The sequence below is a fragment of the Lates calcarifer genome, linkage group LG4 (assembly GCF_001640805.2).
Source record: "Lates calcarifer isolate ASB-BC8 linkage group LG4, TLL_Latcal_v3, whole genome shotgun sequence".
NCBI lineage: Eukaryota > Metazoa > Chordata > Actinopteri > Centropomidae > Lates > Lates calcarifer.
Genome location: NC_066836.1, coordinates 21,290,022 through 21,303,225, shown reverse-complemented (window position 1 = coordinate 21,303,225; position 13,204 = coordinate 21,290,022). Strand labels below are relative to the sequence as shown.

Below are 13,204 nucleotides of genomic sequence, written 5' to 3'. Positions count from 1 at the left end.
CATCACCGCGAGAGTTTGATTTATCTCACTTTCAATACAATCAATTAAGAAAGGAGCTTTTCTTTAGAACAAATAATAATTTAAAGCTTCAACATGTTAGGAATAAATTCTCTATAGATTCCTTTTTAAATTGACTGAAAGTGATTTGGCACTAAATCTGATGTATATTCAGTAGAAGGATGAGTAGCGACAGTTTTAATTCTTTTCTCCTCCCTGTCAGAGGTTCATCCAGCTTCATCTTCCTTGACATGATGAGGAGAGTGAGGACAGACGAGGCAAGCAGGATTCAGACCCACTTTAACACCTGGCATTAATATTTGTTTGAGTGATTGTTTTGGATTTAAGAAATACAAAGAAAAGCTTGGTGTAAATAAATACAAGATGTACTTAAGATTAGAACAGCCAGATCACATTTACAGGTGGCTAATACATCTTTAATCTCCATCTGGCAGCTACTTACAATATTTTTTTCATGTAGATCCAACCACAAATATGTGTCAGGCAGGTAAAATAATGTGTGTACAAGACAAATGTTAATGCCTGATGAAATGAAGCAAGACCCACAAACTTGTAGCTTTTTCAAAGATCATCATGAGAGCAAAGAGGGAGAGGAGGAGAAAATGTAAGGGTGTAAAAGAGGGGGGGAGGGATGGGGTGCCGTTTGTAGCCCAGACCAGAGAGCTGCCATGCTGCTACACCCACACACCAACAGAACCACTGGATGGTCCGATTTCAAACTGAAACAGACCAATCAGGTGGTCCGACTCAGACTTACTCGTCCCTTTTTGCAGTGCGGTCTGGGGCGCACCGGGAACACTGTCTTTAAGATTCAAAGAAGAGCAGCGTAATCAGACTAAATGAAAGTTTCAAATTTGAAATTAAAATAAATAAACTTGACCAGAGTCAACGTCTCACACACACACACACACACACACACACACACACACACATCCAATGACAATGGTTCTGTGCAGACTGTCTTTTGAAATGTGTGTAGCATTTAGCATGTTAACATCTTTAGAATTATTCCAGTGGCTGAATTTTTATTTGTAGAAAACTCCAAGTGAAGATTAAAGGCTGGTGAAGTTGGAACTCTCCAATAGTTTGCATACATAGCAGTATTAGTACACACAAACACAGATTCATACTTACTCCATTCAGACCAAGAATTCTTCCTGGAAGTCCAGGTGGGCCAGGAGGACCTGGTGGTCCCTGTGACAAAGAGAAAGAAACACTGATATATCATCGACGTATAAAGTGATTGAAAACAGTTTCCTATTTACACAGGGAGGAACATTGGTATTCAGTCACGCATTTGAAGTTGTGTTTCACCTGATGAATTTAAATGCAATATTATGCTGTTTTGTGCTGAGCAGGTGGTATACAGTGGGTTTTTGGGGATGTCTGTTGTGGCTAGACATGTATTGAAAACCCATTACCACCAATGTGAAAAAAAGGATCTGGTAACTTGTTAAAATGAGAAAGATTCTTGAAATAATGACTTAGAAATCTAAAAAAAAAAAAAAAAAATGTGAAACTTAATTTTGAGATACACATACATACACATAAAAGTAGTCATGTGATCCACTATTAATGTAAAAATATTGACTTGTGTATATGTTTAATGTGTATATATAATACATAGATGGGTGACAAGTAAAAGGAAAAATCAACATAAAGCATGTTAGTAAGGTGTTGGGCCAGCATGTGCTGCCAGAACAGCTTCAGTGAGCCTTGGTACTGATTCTACAATTTTCTGGAACTCTGCTCTGGAGGGATGGACCACCGTTCTTCCAACAGATATTCCCTCATTTGGTGTTTTGACGATGAAGGATTGAAGGCCATAGCATATGATTCCCATCATTTTCATATTCATGAAACCATTCAGTGACCTCTCGTGCCCTATATACACTGATACTATCATCCTTTTTCTCCAGTCATTTTTCAGGTTTTTCTTTTAATTAGTACAGTAGTAGTATCTGTGTATTGATTAGTGCTTTCACAACTGGAAAATAACTGTCTGCCTCCTCTTACCGGCAGGCCAACAGAATCTCCTCTGTCACCTTTCCTTCCAGGCATACCAGGTCGGCCCTACAGAAAGATAAAGAACAAAAACAGTATTTGGTCTCTGTACAACTGCAATTCAACAGCTGAATAGCCAAGCCAACAAGCCAGATAAATCTTTAATTAGAGAAGTTTCCCCAGTAAAAAGTTTCTTTCAAACAGATGAGTAAATTAATAGATTGAGAAAATGATGATAAAAATACATTATTAGTTAGTTTTCTTTGCACTGACAAAGAACAGAATATATTCCCTATACTGGGTCTATGATTTTTCTCTTTTTTTCTCTCTACCAGTTTTTTAGTAGACTCTATGGAGGGAGCATTCATTCCCTGACAATGTACAACCAAATAAACTGTACTCACCGGACGACCAGGGAAGCCGTACTCTCCTTTTTGTCCAGCAGGTCCTATTGGGCCCTAAAACATGGATAAAATGTCCACATGGATAAAATGTATAATTTTTTGAAGTATTTAAAAACAAGAATCAATAGATTTGCAATTTACAAAGCTGATAAGAGTTCATAGATGTTCTATGTAATATCGACTCACTATAACTCCAGGTGGTCCTTGGAACCCACGGTCACCCTATAAAAATACAAAGCAGTATAGCAAAATCTGAGAATACAAGAAGTACGTGGCATATAGAGTTTTACATTAATGGCAGCTTGTAGGTCCAAACAAGACATTGTAAAATAAAAATACATAATTTTGTCACTGACGTCTGTATAGCAGTATAATTCACTGTATAATTTTATGGAATATTCTTACAACAGGTAGACCTTGACTCTTTTTACATCTGTGGTGTAAAGATTATATTAAGTACAGAAGATGGAGTGACCAGAGCATAAGTGCAGCCATTTGGGTTTCAGTGGTCACAGTATTGGATCAGCTTGATGCTTTTGACCACTATAGCAAGGGTAAAAGCATCATTAAATGGGTAAAGCACTAGAGAGTCAGTTAAAGGTGAAGGGTCACTTGTCTGGTACCTTATTGCCTTTGGGCCCTTGGGGGCCTCTTGGTGCAGATAAGATAGATCCATCAGCTGCAATGGTCACCCCTGGCTCTCCCTTTTCTCCCTGTTAGAGCAAAGAAATTAAATGTTCCAATACTTTTCTGCATATACAGGGCGTCCTCGCCTCAAATGTTACATGTAGGAAGAGTTTTAGTGTTTATTCTCAGGTAAACAAATGCATAATGACATGATATATATTCCAGTGCACATTTTTCTTAGCAGGTCTCATCACTCCACGGTTTAGTTCCCACCTTGAGCCCTGTTGGCCCATGGACACCTGGAGGACCTATGTCACCCTTTGGTCCTCTGGGGCCCTGGGGGGAGGATGAAAGAATAGTGAGGAAGAGTCTGAACTTTTAACCAGAATGATAGCATTTTAAAAGAACGGCCAGGGGGCTTCGTAAATTCTACAGTTGGTATACATTTTTATGAAGACTATAAAAAATTCGGTTCACGTAATCCAAAACAACTCCTCAACCTCCATCTGTAGCAAAAACACTAAAGTAATATTGCTACCTACCCTGTTTAGCCCAATGACAGCAAAAGCAAAATGGAAAAAAAGAAAATTAACATTGCTTTCAGATAATTGTGCCATTATTTTTCACTGGTTGTAAAATACTCATATACTCACTAAAAGTCATTTCAACTGGTACACTGACACACATGCTCAGCATAAGGTGATGCAAAAAAAAAAAAAAAATGCTCTTACAGGAAATCCAGCTCTGCCAGGCAAGCCTTCAGGGCCCTGCAACACGCAGACACACATGCACCACACAAACACACACACACACACATATGCACACACACATATTCATATACATGCATGCATGCAGACATAAGTGCACATACAAGCAAAAGCAGCACAGCTGGATTAATCATCATTTCCACATGCATATACTCATACACTCAACATCATCAAACACAACTGCAGCTCCAGCAAGTCAAAACTGTAATGACTGTGTTACAGTACAGTGTGTGAATGAGGGAGAGGATTCAGCAGCTATATTGTTGGGGAAATTACAATAAAAGACTGCTTGTATAAAAGTATGTTTATGCGCTATTGTCTAATTGTAGAAAGAGGCAGCAGAAAACATCTTAAAATACACTGTCACGTTGTATTAACAGTTTATTTCTACGCACCATAGGCCCTGGTGGTCCTCTGATCTCTGTGAAGTTGAAAATACCATCTGTAACATTAAGGAGAAGCTGTAGAGAAAACGTACACAGAGTAAGTTGGGATGCTGTTATCATGTTTTATATATTTATTATTTGTAAAATCTGTAAGATTTATAAAATTGACTAAAAGAGGGCTTGAAAATGCCTTTGGCACCTCAGGGCAGCCATGAAATCAAAGCACTGCTTTTACTGTAATCTGTCACATTACATTCCATTATCAAGTGCAGACCATGTAAATATGTACTGTTATGGATGAGCACAGACAGCAATCACAGACTGGGGGTGTTCCTCTGCAGTGCTACAAAAAGCAATATAAAAAACATTGCTCCACCTAAAATATTTTCATACTCACAACCTCTTGGCTTTTTTGAGCAGCTCACACTGTGAGCTGGAATGGAAACTGTTTAGCCTCAATGTGGCATATTTTGGTAAACAGTTAAGACATTGATTTTTTTTTAGCACTGTAAAAAATGTTACCATTAAAGTCATTACAGCTGCTGTGGTTCTCTATGGAAGACAAATCTACCAACTTTGAAATTGTACATTTTCTTTCCAAGTGACAAGTCAAAACACAGAATAATAGCAATTTTTTTTTTCAGATCAGAATTTTGTTTGTTAGTTAACCAGTGCCAACCATGTCATTTAACCAAATGTAATTTTGTGTGTGTGTGTGTGTGTGTGCGTGTGTGCACGCCGTACATCCTGTAGATTAATTGCAGGTCCAGGGGGTCCAGCAGGCCCAGGTGGTCCTGGGTAACTACGCCCATCAGCTCCTCGATCACCCTTCAGACACAAAACAGAGAATAATTAGTCCTTTTTTAACACAAAATGATAGAACCAGGAAGCCATCAGGGAAGGTTACTTAAATGCAACATCCAACGTCAAGTAGTGTCAAGAAGGTGAAACAATGTGTGTAGGCTACATTAGATCCGATCAGATATTATTTAATGTCCACACATTGTGTTTAGTGCAGTGTTAAGATGGACCTTTAGCGACTGGATTTGCAGTAGTGAATGATGAACAAGCCAAGGATTCAAAGGACTTCAACAGCCTCAGTGACATAACTAGAACAATGGAAATAGTCAGCCACCAGCAACACAGTTAGATGGAACTGGCGCCTTTCATACTGTGTCCCTGGTGGACTCCATTGCATCATACCATTGACAGGTATGCTCCATTTCTGTTCCCAAGTGAAATTATTCCATCCAGGACGTAATTTCTAATTTTAGCAAAACTATTTACAATGGTGTTTTTCTGTCATTCACCTCTCAACAAACATAAACCCCAAAAACACAATTACATCCAATATTTTTAACATACAAATTCACCCAGATCCCCTCTACCTAATCAGCCACTTGGTCCCTCCCGGAACGTTCTTTACCCTGTTCGTACCTCGGGGACTTCTTTCGGCCGAACAAGTGTTTCCCTAACAATTCCCTTGTATTGACCACCTTTTTCTCACTATAATAGACATTTAATTCATATTTAGGACACTTTTACTCTCAGCAGCTTCACGTACAAAATACCACAAAGAACTTAATTGAATGTCCGTTCGTCAATTATGAACAACGCATATTATCGTGCCATCGGACCCTAACCGAACTCCCCTCTCTTCCAGGTAGAGCCCAGCGCCGGTCACCCGATACCTGTATTGTGACATGTTCAATACATATGCCATGTAACCAATCTACACTTAACTACTCAAGATGCAAAAATCCTGTACAACGCTCTGTGAATAATAAAGTGCAAAATGTCGCTGTTCATGTTTGTAGTCATTTGGTACAAGTAAAATCGTCATACTCTCCCCCACTATACAATATTTACAAGCCAAGGCCGACAGTCACTTGGTAACGAAGCGCCCTTCGTTACATGCAGCAAACCTACCTTGGGTCCTGGACTGCCTTTTTCTCCTTTGGCCCCCTGTTTGTAAAGTAACAAGAAATACAAAAGTAATTCATGTGTTGAAAACTACATTATACTTGAGGGTGCTCTGCACAGAGAGTGTGTTTAAATGATTTTGACATGTGAACACACTCAACCTGGAACAGAGGTTATTTGTGTGAACAATTCAATGCAGCTACTTCAGTGTTGTATGTAACATGTTCAAAGATGAATTATGAAATCATTCACAAAAAAAAGGGATGTCACCAATTTGACAAGGTGCCTCTGATTGGCTGCTACTCATTGCCTTCATTGGTTGGGTTGATTAGATTTACACATGATTGGTTAGGGTTAATTTAAGAATATTAGAGTATGCCAATCACAGATCAAAAGAGGGAGGTCTTTGCCCACCTCAGGTGAGAGAATAAATAACTCACATGAGCCCTAGCTACCAAATCAGCTAGCTAGTTACCTACTACTACTCCAGTCATTCATGGTTCTGCTGACGAATGAGGCTACTGGGTAACTACTATATGTGCTGGATTGGCAGGTTTCTTGAAAAATAATAGAAATTGAGTCAGTTACCATTGCTAATTAATAATCAGAGGTTGTAACCTAAACTCTTTTGCAAACAACTATTTCAAATCCAAAATCATCAACACATTTGTTGTGTAAACACTTGTGTCTTACCCTAGCTCCTGGTAGTCCAGCAGGACCCTGACGACCCTCTGGTCCTGGGTCTCCTGGTTCACCCTGTAATCAGGCACAGCATAAGGAGAGGTAGCCCCAGTTTGTATCGCTCATGTATTAGCAGGTCACAGAGCTAATCATCAGTTTCTCTAAAAAAATATAATGTTTATGTTTAAATGTTTAAAATGCAGTGTGAAATATACAGGGGACTGAATATTTTATTCACCCAGATGGTTAGAGGAGTGAGGATTCAAAAAATACAGTCAGAGCAGTGTTTATAAATGACCTCCTGGGTCATTATCAGTTAATTATCTTTTACAGAAAATGTCAGTTTCCCCTGTGACGCAAATGTAGTATAAAATACAAGGCTGGGGCAGTAAAGGGGTAGACGTAATTTCACAGTAAAATATTTAGCTGAAGTTATTTACATATTCCAATTGCTAGAGAGCTAGATCTTTGTATCTTTTATAAATGATGAGAAATGCTTTTCAGTCCCTCACTGTTTGCATCAGTTTCTAAACTTCTTATGACCAACATAAACAGATAGAAGAGAAAATTATATACTATATTACTAAAGCAGTGCCATTTGAGAATCAGCTTACTTTGACAGAGAGCCCGGGAACTCCTGGGGCTCCATCTTCACCCTACAGAAGACACGAGAAAGTATCTGAAACTCCTGCACAAGAAGGAGCACTCACAGAGGAATCATAGATAGAGTATTATTAGCTCTTTAAAATATACTATAATAGCTACCTTCTGCAAGCATAATGTCTAGATTAAATTAAAATCTTCATAAATAGATTACCTGAGGTCCTTGTGGGCCAGGTGGACCCTGGAAAAAACAAAACAGAAAATACTTCCTGTATATGAAATGATATATAAAGTATAAAGTACACATAGACACACACAACCACATACACACACTCTCACACTGACCTGTGGGCCTCTGACTCCAGTTCCAATGAGCATGTCGCTCTTCCCAGATCCCTCCATATCCTGAAAACAGAAACGGTCTAATGTTACACCTTAAAATGAATCCTGGTGACCCATGTGGTTTTTTATCTGCTCCACTAAATTGACTTATTGCTTCCTTTTTCAGCTTAATTACAGTTTGTGGGTTGGTGGTTGGTGTGAAATAGTATCACCTCTGCAAAGAATTTGGTTCCTGGAGGTCCAGGAGGTCCAGGGGGTCCTGGTGGACCCACTGGGCCTCTCTTCCCCTGTGGGCCAATAGGCCCTTGGAGCCCCGGAAGACCTGCTGTACCCAGAGACCCACATTCACCCTGTAGAGATAAAGAGAAACAGGAAACTCCTTTAAGCAAAAGCTGTGTAGGTAATGTAATGTAGGTGATTGGTCCTTGTTCTAAACTGAAAAACAGTCATACATGATTTTATTAGGGATTAAATGAGTATATACATTACCTTTGGTCCAGGTGGCCCAGGTAATCCTTGGTCACCCTAACAATTTAAAGAAAGAGGTGAGTAAGAAGTATTACCTCTTGACTGAGCACTTAATGACTTTTATTCAGTCCATACATGATTGACATTTACATCTACATTTACTCATTTGATAGACACTTTTATCCAAAGCAACTTACAAGTGAGAGACAACACAAAAGCTTCATAGACACCATACAAGATTGGGTGTGCTTATAAAATACTATCAGACTGATTGTAATCAGTATTGGACATCTTATAACTACTTCCACGAAATCATGGTCCTTTGGCTTAAAAAGGGGATGGTCAATGTGACTCTGTTATAGCTCACTGAACTCCCAGGCCGGGACACAATCCATTTTGATGAGCATACCTTCTCTCCCACAGCTCCTGGTAGACCTGGAGCCCCATCTTTTCCTGCTGGACCCTGGACACACAAATACAGACAGACACAAGTAGACATAGACAAGTAAAACTGTGATGAGTCAAAGAAAACAGGAAAATGCAATTTGAGGCAAAGCTGGCCAATGCAAAGCTGACAGCATGTCCGTCTAAAGGAATACTCAAATTTTTGAGAGACTGGCTCATCAGTCAGCTTCCTAATGTGATGAGATCATCCATGCCAGCACTATTCTGCATCATCACAAGACAGTGATACGTCATGCTCACACTATGGCATAATCATCACAATCGTGTAAGATTTATTTTTATTGTTGCACCATATATTCATTTCATCAACCGACATACACAAAACTGACAGAAGTAACTACATGTAAATTACATCTAAAACACTCACCCATTTATCTCCCTGTTTTTACAATTAAAGCATTCTGACTGCTAACAGTGACTCAGCTAAGCTGTAGCATAAAGCACTGGAGTCACTTTTGAGGCAAGGATGGTTCTGACGTCTGTTTTCTCATCACTTGACAGGAAACTTGAAAAAATTCAGTGTATTCCTTTAACCAAGCAGTAAGACATTAAATTCCAAGGCACACTGAATTAACTTACTGATGCTTATTGAATTACTGTCTCCTAAAGGTCAGATGGAAAACTTTGCCCCACTAGTGGCAGGGCCAAAGGATGATGATATTGGTTGGTCATTCTATTGATCCATCTAATTTAATTTAGTGCAGGACAACTATTGGACAGACTACTACACCATGTGCTGTGTGTATTCAGAATTTCTAGGAATGATCACAATGATTTTGGTGACTCCAAATTGCTAGTTGACCGTATTGGTCAACAAGGGACTCTGTAAACAAGTGGCTGGATTTCAATAAAGTTATCCGTGGTTTACAAAAAGAAAATTATTTGAAATACAAAATTGATCAGGGATGTTCATTCATGATCCCCAGAGGATAAACCTTTCAAATTTCAACATATTGAACTGTCTTGTGCTGTCACTCAGGCCAAACTGCCAAGTTTTCACACAAGATGTCTTATAGTTTAAAAGGCAGACCATAGTAACACCTGCTGGGCACATTCATGCTGACATGAAATGTCAGCATGAATGTATTTCATTCATTCATTTCATGGCCTTCTCTTTATTGCCACTCTTAGGAGTAACTTAATATTTCTCTCTACAAGAATTAAGTTGTTTTTCATCCACACTTTCATATTGTGAGTAATGTCTAGGAGCTTTTGGAGTCTAGTTATGATATCATAAGTGGGAAAATATTAAGGGGCTGTTCTAGGATTATTTTGACAATGGTTTGAGTTACAAATAAAGCTTATCTGTTAAATGTATTAATTTAGTCTTAGACTAGAAATATCTGAACTCATCAGTGTGCCTTGGTGGAGAGCAGCCGATATACAACAATATACACAAAGAGAATATAAAACAAACCAGTGCAAAAGGCAGATTTGTTCCTTCACCATGTTTGATAAAAGAAGCGTTTGGCAGCTGAAACAGAGGTTATAAACTTAAAACAGCAGGTTCATGGTCATTTCCTTTCAGTTCAGTCACTTCATCATGTAAAATGAAACTTCATGCTGAAATGTTTCATTCAGTAATGACAACATTTCAACTGTAAGTAAATAAACCAAAACTAAATTCCAAGCGGGTCATATGTAAGCACACAAAGCACTTCAGTCATACAGGTAAAAACAATTTCAGTTTAAGCCAGCTGCCAGCAAGGAGTTAAGACAACATGGTAGGAGATAAAGTACAGTCATTAGGCTGAGCACTAGGGCAGTGACCTGAAGTTGGTCTTATCATTGGTGTCACCGTTATAAGCACAATTGATACAAATAAAGCACTACCAGTGCCTCATTTGTCACATTTAATTTGGTTAAAGTCAAGCTGCCTCAATACACCAGCTGTGGACTGTATTTCTGCCTTTTATTGTTTGCTGGTTTACAAGCAAACCACGTCAGTGTACCTCGCCTGAACCCCAAGCAGACCCTGAAGACAAGCCCAGAACCAGAGGGTTCAGTGCTGAACCCAGAACTGAAATCAGAGCCCAGGTCTGAGGCGAGGTCAGAGGACAACTCTGAGCTCAAACCTGACTCATCAAGCTCAGAACCACTAAAGCAATCCTTAAACATCTGAAACAGAGTGGAGAGGAGGAAGAGATGGTGGGAGGGGAGTGGGAGATGAAGAAACGGAACACGATGTGGGCAGAATAAAGATTGGTGAGGACATAAAGTAGGAAGAGATGGAGGTTGAGAGTAGTTACAGTGGGGTGACATATGGGAACAGAGGTGAAGAGAGAATAAAAGACAGAGCTGGTCATTGGTACTGAAACATACAAACACTGATCACTACAGTTTGATTGAATAGGAAACACAAACTAACAGCTAACAAGAGGTCATAATAAACACAAAAACACACTGACAGAAGTATAAGAGGAGAAAGGTACACTTTAAAGGTACAATAATATATACAATAATGTAAATCTAAGACAAATTCTTATAAGCATGCAATATATGACACTGAAACTTCTGGTTGCAAACTAGAACACTGCAAAAAACACTGCAATTCCCAATAATGTTGAAGTAATCTGGGCCCAATCTCCATCCCCACCCCAATACCTCTGGTCTGTTACATGGCTAAATATATACAATGAAAATAAATTGCCTGGTCTTCAGATCTTACTTTGTTCCATATACTGTATTTAAAATATTATTAAGTTGAATACTGTATGTTTTTCATCTGGGTGACTTACTGGTAATCCAGGTTTGCCTTGAAACCCATCTCTTCCAGGGGGACCAGGTGGTCCCATATGACCAGAAGGGAGGCCTTCAGCTGTGTCAGGTGACAGGTTGGATCCAGGGGGACCAGGAGGACCAGGAGGCCCTGGTGGACCAGGGGGACCCTGGAAGAGAGACAGTGTTTATTTATTTCAACTCTGTAAATTAGAATATCAGACAATGCCATCTACCTCACTGGTCTTTGTCTTACCCTGATGAGTTCAGTGTCACTGTCCAGGTCTTCAAACCCAGAGCCCAAGGCATCTGCTCCATACTAAAACACACATAAACAAACACACACTGATTCTGTTTGTGATGCTTCAAACATCTTGTCCTTCACTCCTCTTACCAACTAGCCTTAACTCTCACCTACATTTTCCACATGCTGATTTCAACATGAGAAATGCAGGATAATACCATGAGTGCATGTACAACAAAAACACAAGTAATAGAACCATGAGTGGTTTTACTCACAGGTACACTGCGTGATCTGGGGGGTCCAGGTGGCCCGGGGGAACCAGGAGGGCCTGGTAAACCAACTCCTGGATCTCCCTGTAGAGAGGGAGGCCAGAGGAAGAGGATAGGAGAAGATCTGCCTCTTACATTACATTTGGTGTCATATCAAAGAAGTCTACTGTGCTTTGAATAAAGAAACATTTATTATGAATTCTTAGATGCAATGTAGATACTTTAGTTTTACCTTTTCTCCTTTGATTCCGGCCTCTCCATTCAAACCTGGAAGTCCTTGAGCTCCTCTCTGACCCTGGAGGTGAAAGTACAATGTAATTATTATCAGTTATGCATGATATAAAATATAGCGATGAGGATGGAAGAAGAACTTAAAATAAATAAATATAACATAAACTTACTGCATCTCCTTTATCACCCTTACTTCCCTGCAAAGGCAGAGTAGAAGGATGAACATGAGAGACACAAGGAGGACTGTGTAGGATTTAGAATCAGGACTTATTTTAGGATTTAGAACTTAGACACACACCGGCTTTCCATCTCTCCCTGGCAGTCCAGGGGATCCTGGAGTCCCCGAGGGCCCTTGTGGCCCCCCTGGTCCAGGCTGAGCATGTTCAGGTAGATAGGTAGGTCCTGGGGGACCAGGTGGGCCAGGTGGTCCGGGTTCTCCACGGTCTCCTTTTAACCCTGGCCTGATATGACCCTGGAAATTCAAGTAAAACTCTCATATGATCTGAATGTGTAGTGAACACTAACTGTAATAATACATACTGCTGTGTACAATATTCAATGTATGTTGTGCTGTATGCACTGACAGTGACAGAAAAAGAGGTGACAAAGTCCACGTCTAAACTTACATCTCCTGATCTCTCTCCTGCCTCCTCTGTCTGGTGTGACCCTGTAAACAGCATATGACATCATCATGTTTTACCAAACACATTCTTATGATCTGCCTTTAACCATACTGTAGCAAACACTGCTGAGTCAATTTACTGATATGGTTTTGGTGCAAAGTTTATATAGTGCTTTAAGTATGAAGCATTTTCAATTGTTGGTGGTATTATATTTGTTGCCCTCTTATTTCTATATCAAATGCTGTTTAGCTAGCTTTAAATAATTCATTCAGATAGAATTTCTTGTCAGTAATGATGTTGATCATGAAGCACACTATCCCACTTTATCACCATGCCATGGACACCAGGTGGTCCCACCATGCCAAACATAGTTTGTAGGTACTTCTAAAAAGGCCATTTTTTACAAATAAAAAAAAGAGGACACATTGAAA

General features: G+C 39.5%; 1 protein-coding gene across 1 annotated transcript in view; it reads right to left on the bottom strand.

Moving 5' to 3' along the window:
• The window catches only part of LOC108896663 (collagen alpha-1(XV) chain-like), a 53,730-nt gene that overhangs the window by 8,399 nt on the left and 32,127 nt on the right, over positions 1 to 13,204 (bottom strand). Inside the window, 25 exon segments of the mRNA XM_018695885.2 lie at positions 776 to 820; positions 1,153 to 1,212; positions 2,035 to 2,091; positions 2,427 to 2,480; positions 2,613 to 2,648; positions 3,050 to 3,139; positions 3,327 to 3,389; positions 3,785 to 3,820; positions 4,216 to 4,281; positions 4,951 to 5,034; positions 6,136 to 6,171; positions 6,823 to 6,885; positions 7,425 to 7,466; positions 7,628 to 7,654; positions 7,759 to 7,818; positions 7,968 to 8,105; positions 8,245 to 8,280; positions 8,633 to 8,686; positions 11,427 to 11,576; positions 11,663 to 11,725; positions 11,926 to 12,003; positions 12,152 to 12,214; positions 12,321 to 12,347; positions 12,449 to 12,622; positions 12,777 to 12,817. Of these exon segments, the coding sequence (XP_018551401.1) occupies positions 776 to 820; positions 1,153 to 1,212; positions 2,035 to 2,091; positions 2,427 to 2,480; positions 2,613 to 2,648; positions 3,050 to 3,139; positions 3,327 to 3,389; positions 3,785 to 3,820; positions 4,216 to 4,281; positions 4,951 to 5,034; positions 6,136 to 6,171; positions 6,823 to 6,885; positions 7,425 to 7,466; positions 7,628 to 7,654; positions 7,759 to 7,818; positions 7,968 to 8,105; positions 8,245 to 8,280; positions 8,633 to 8,686; positions 11,427 to 11,576; positions 11,663 to 11,725; positions 11,926 to 12,003; positions 12,152 to 12,214; positions 12,321 to 12,347; positions 12,449 to 12,622; positions 12,777 to 12,817 (1,643 nt within the window).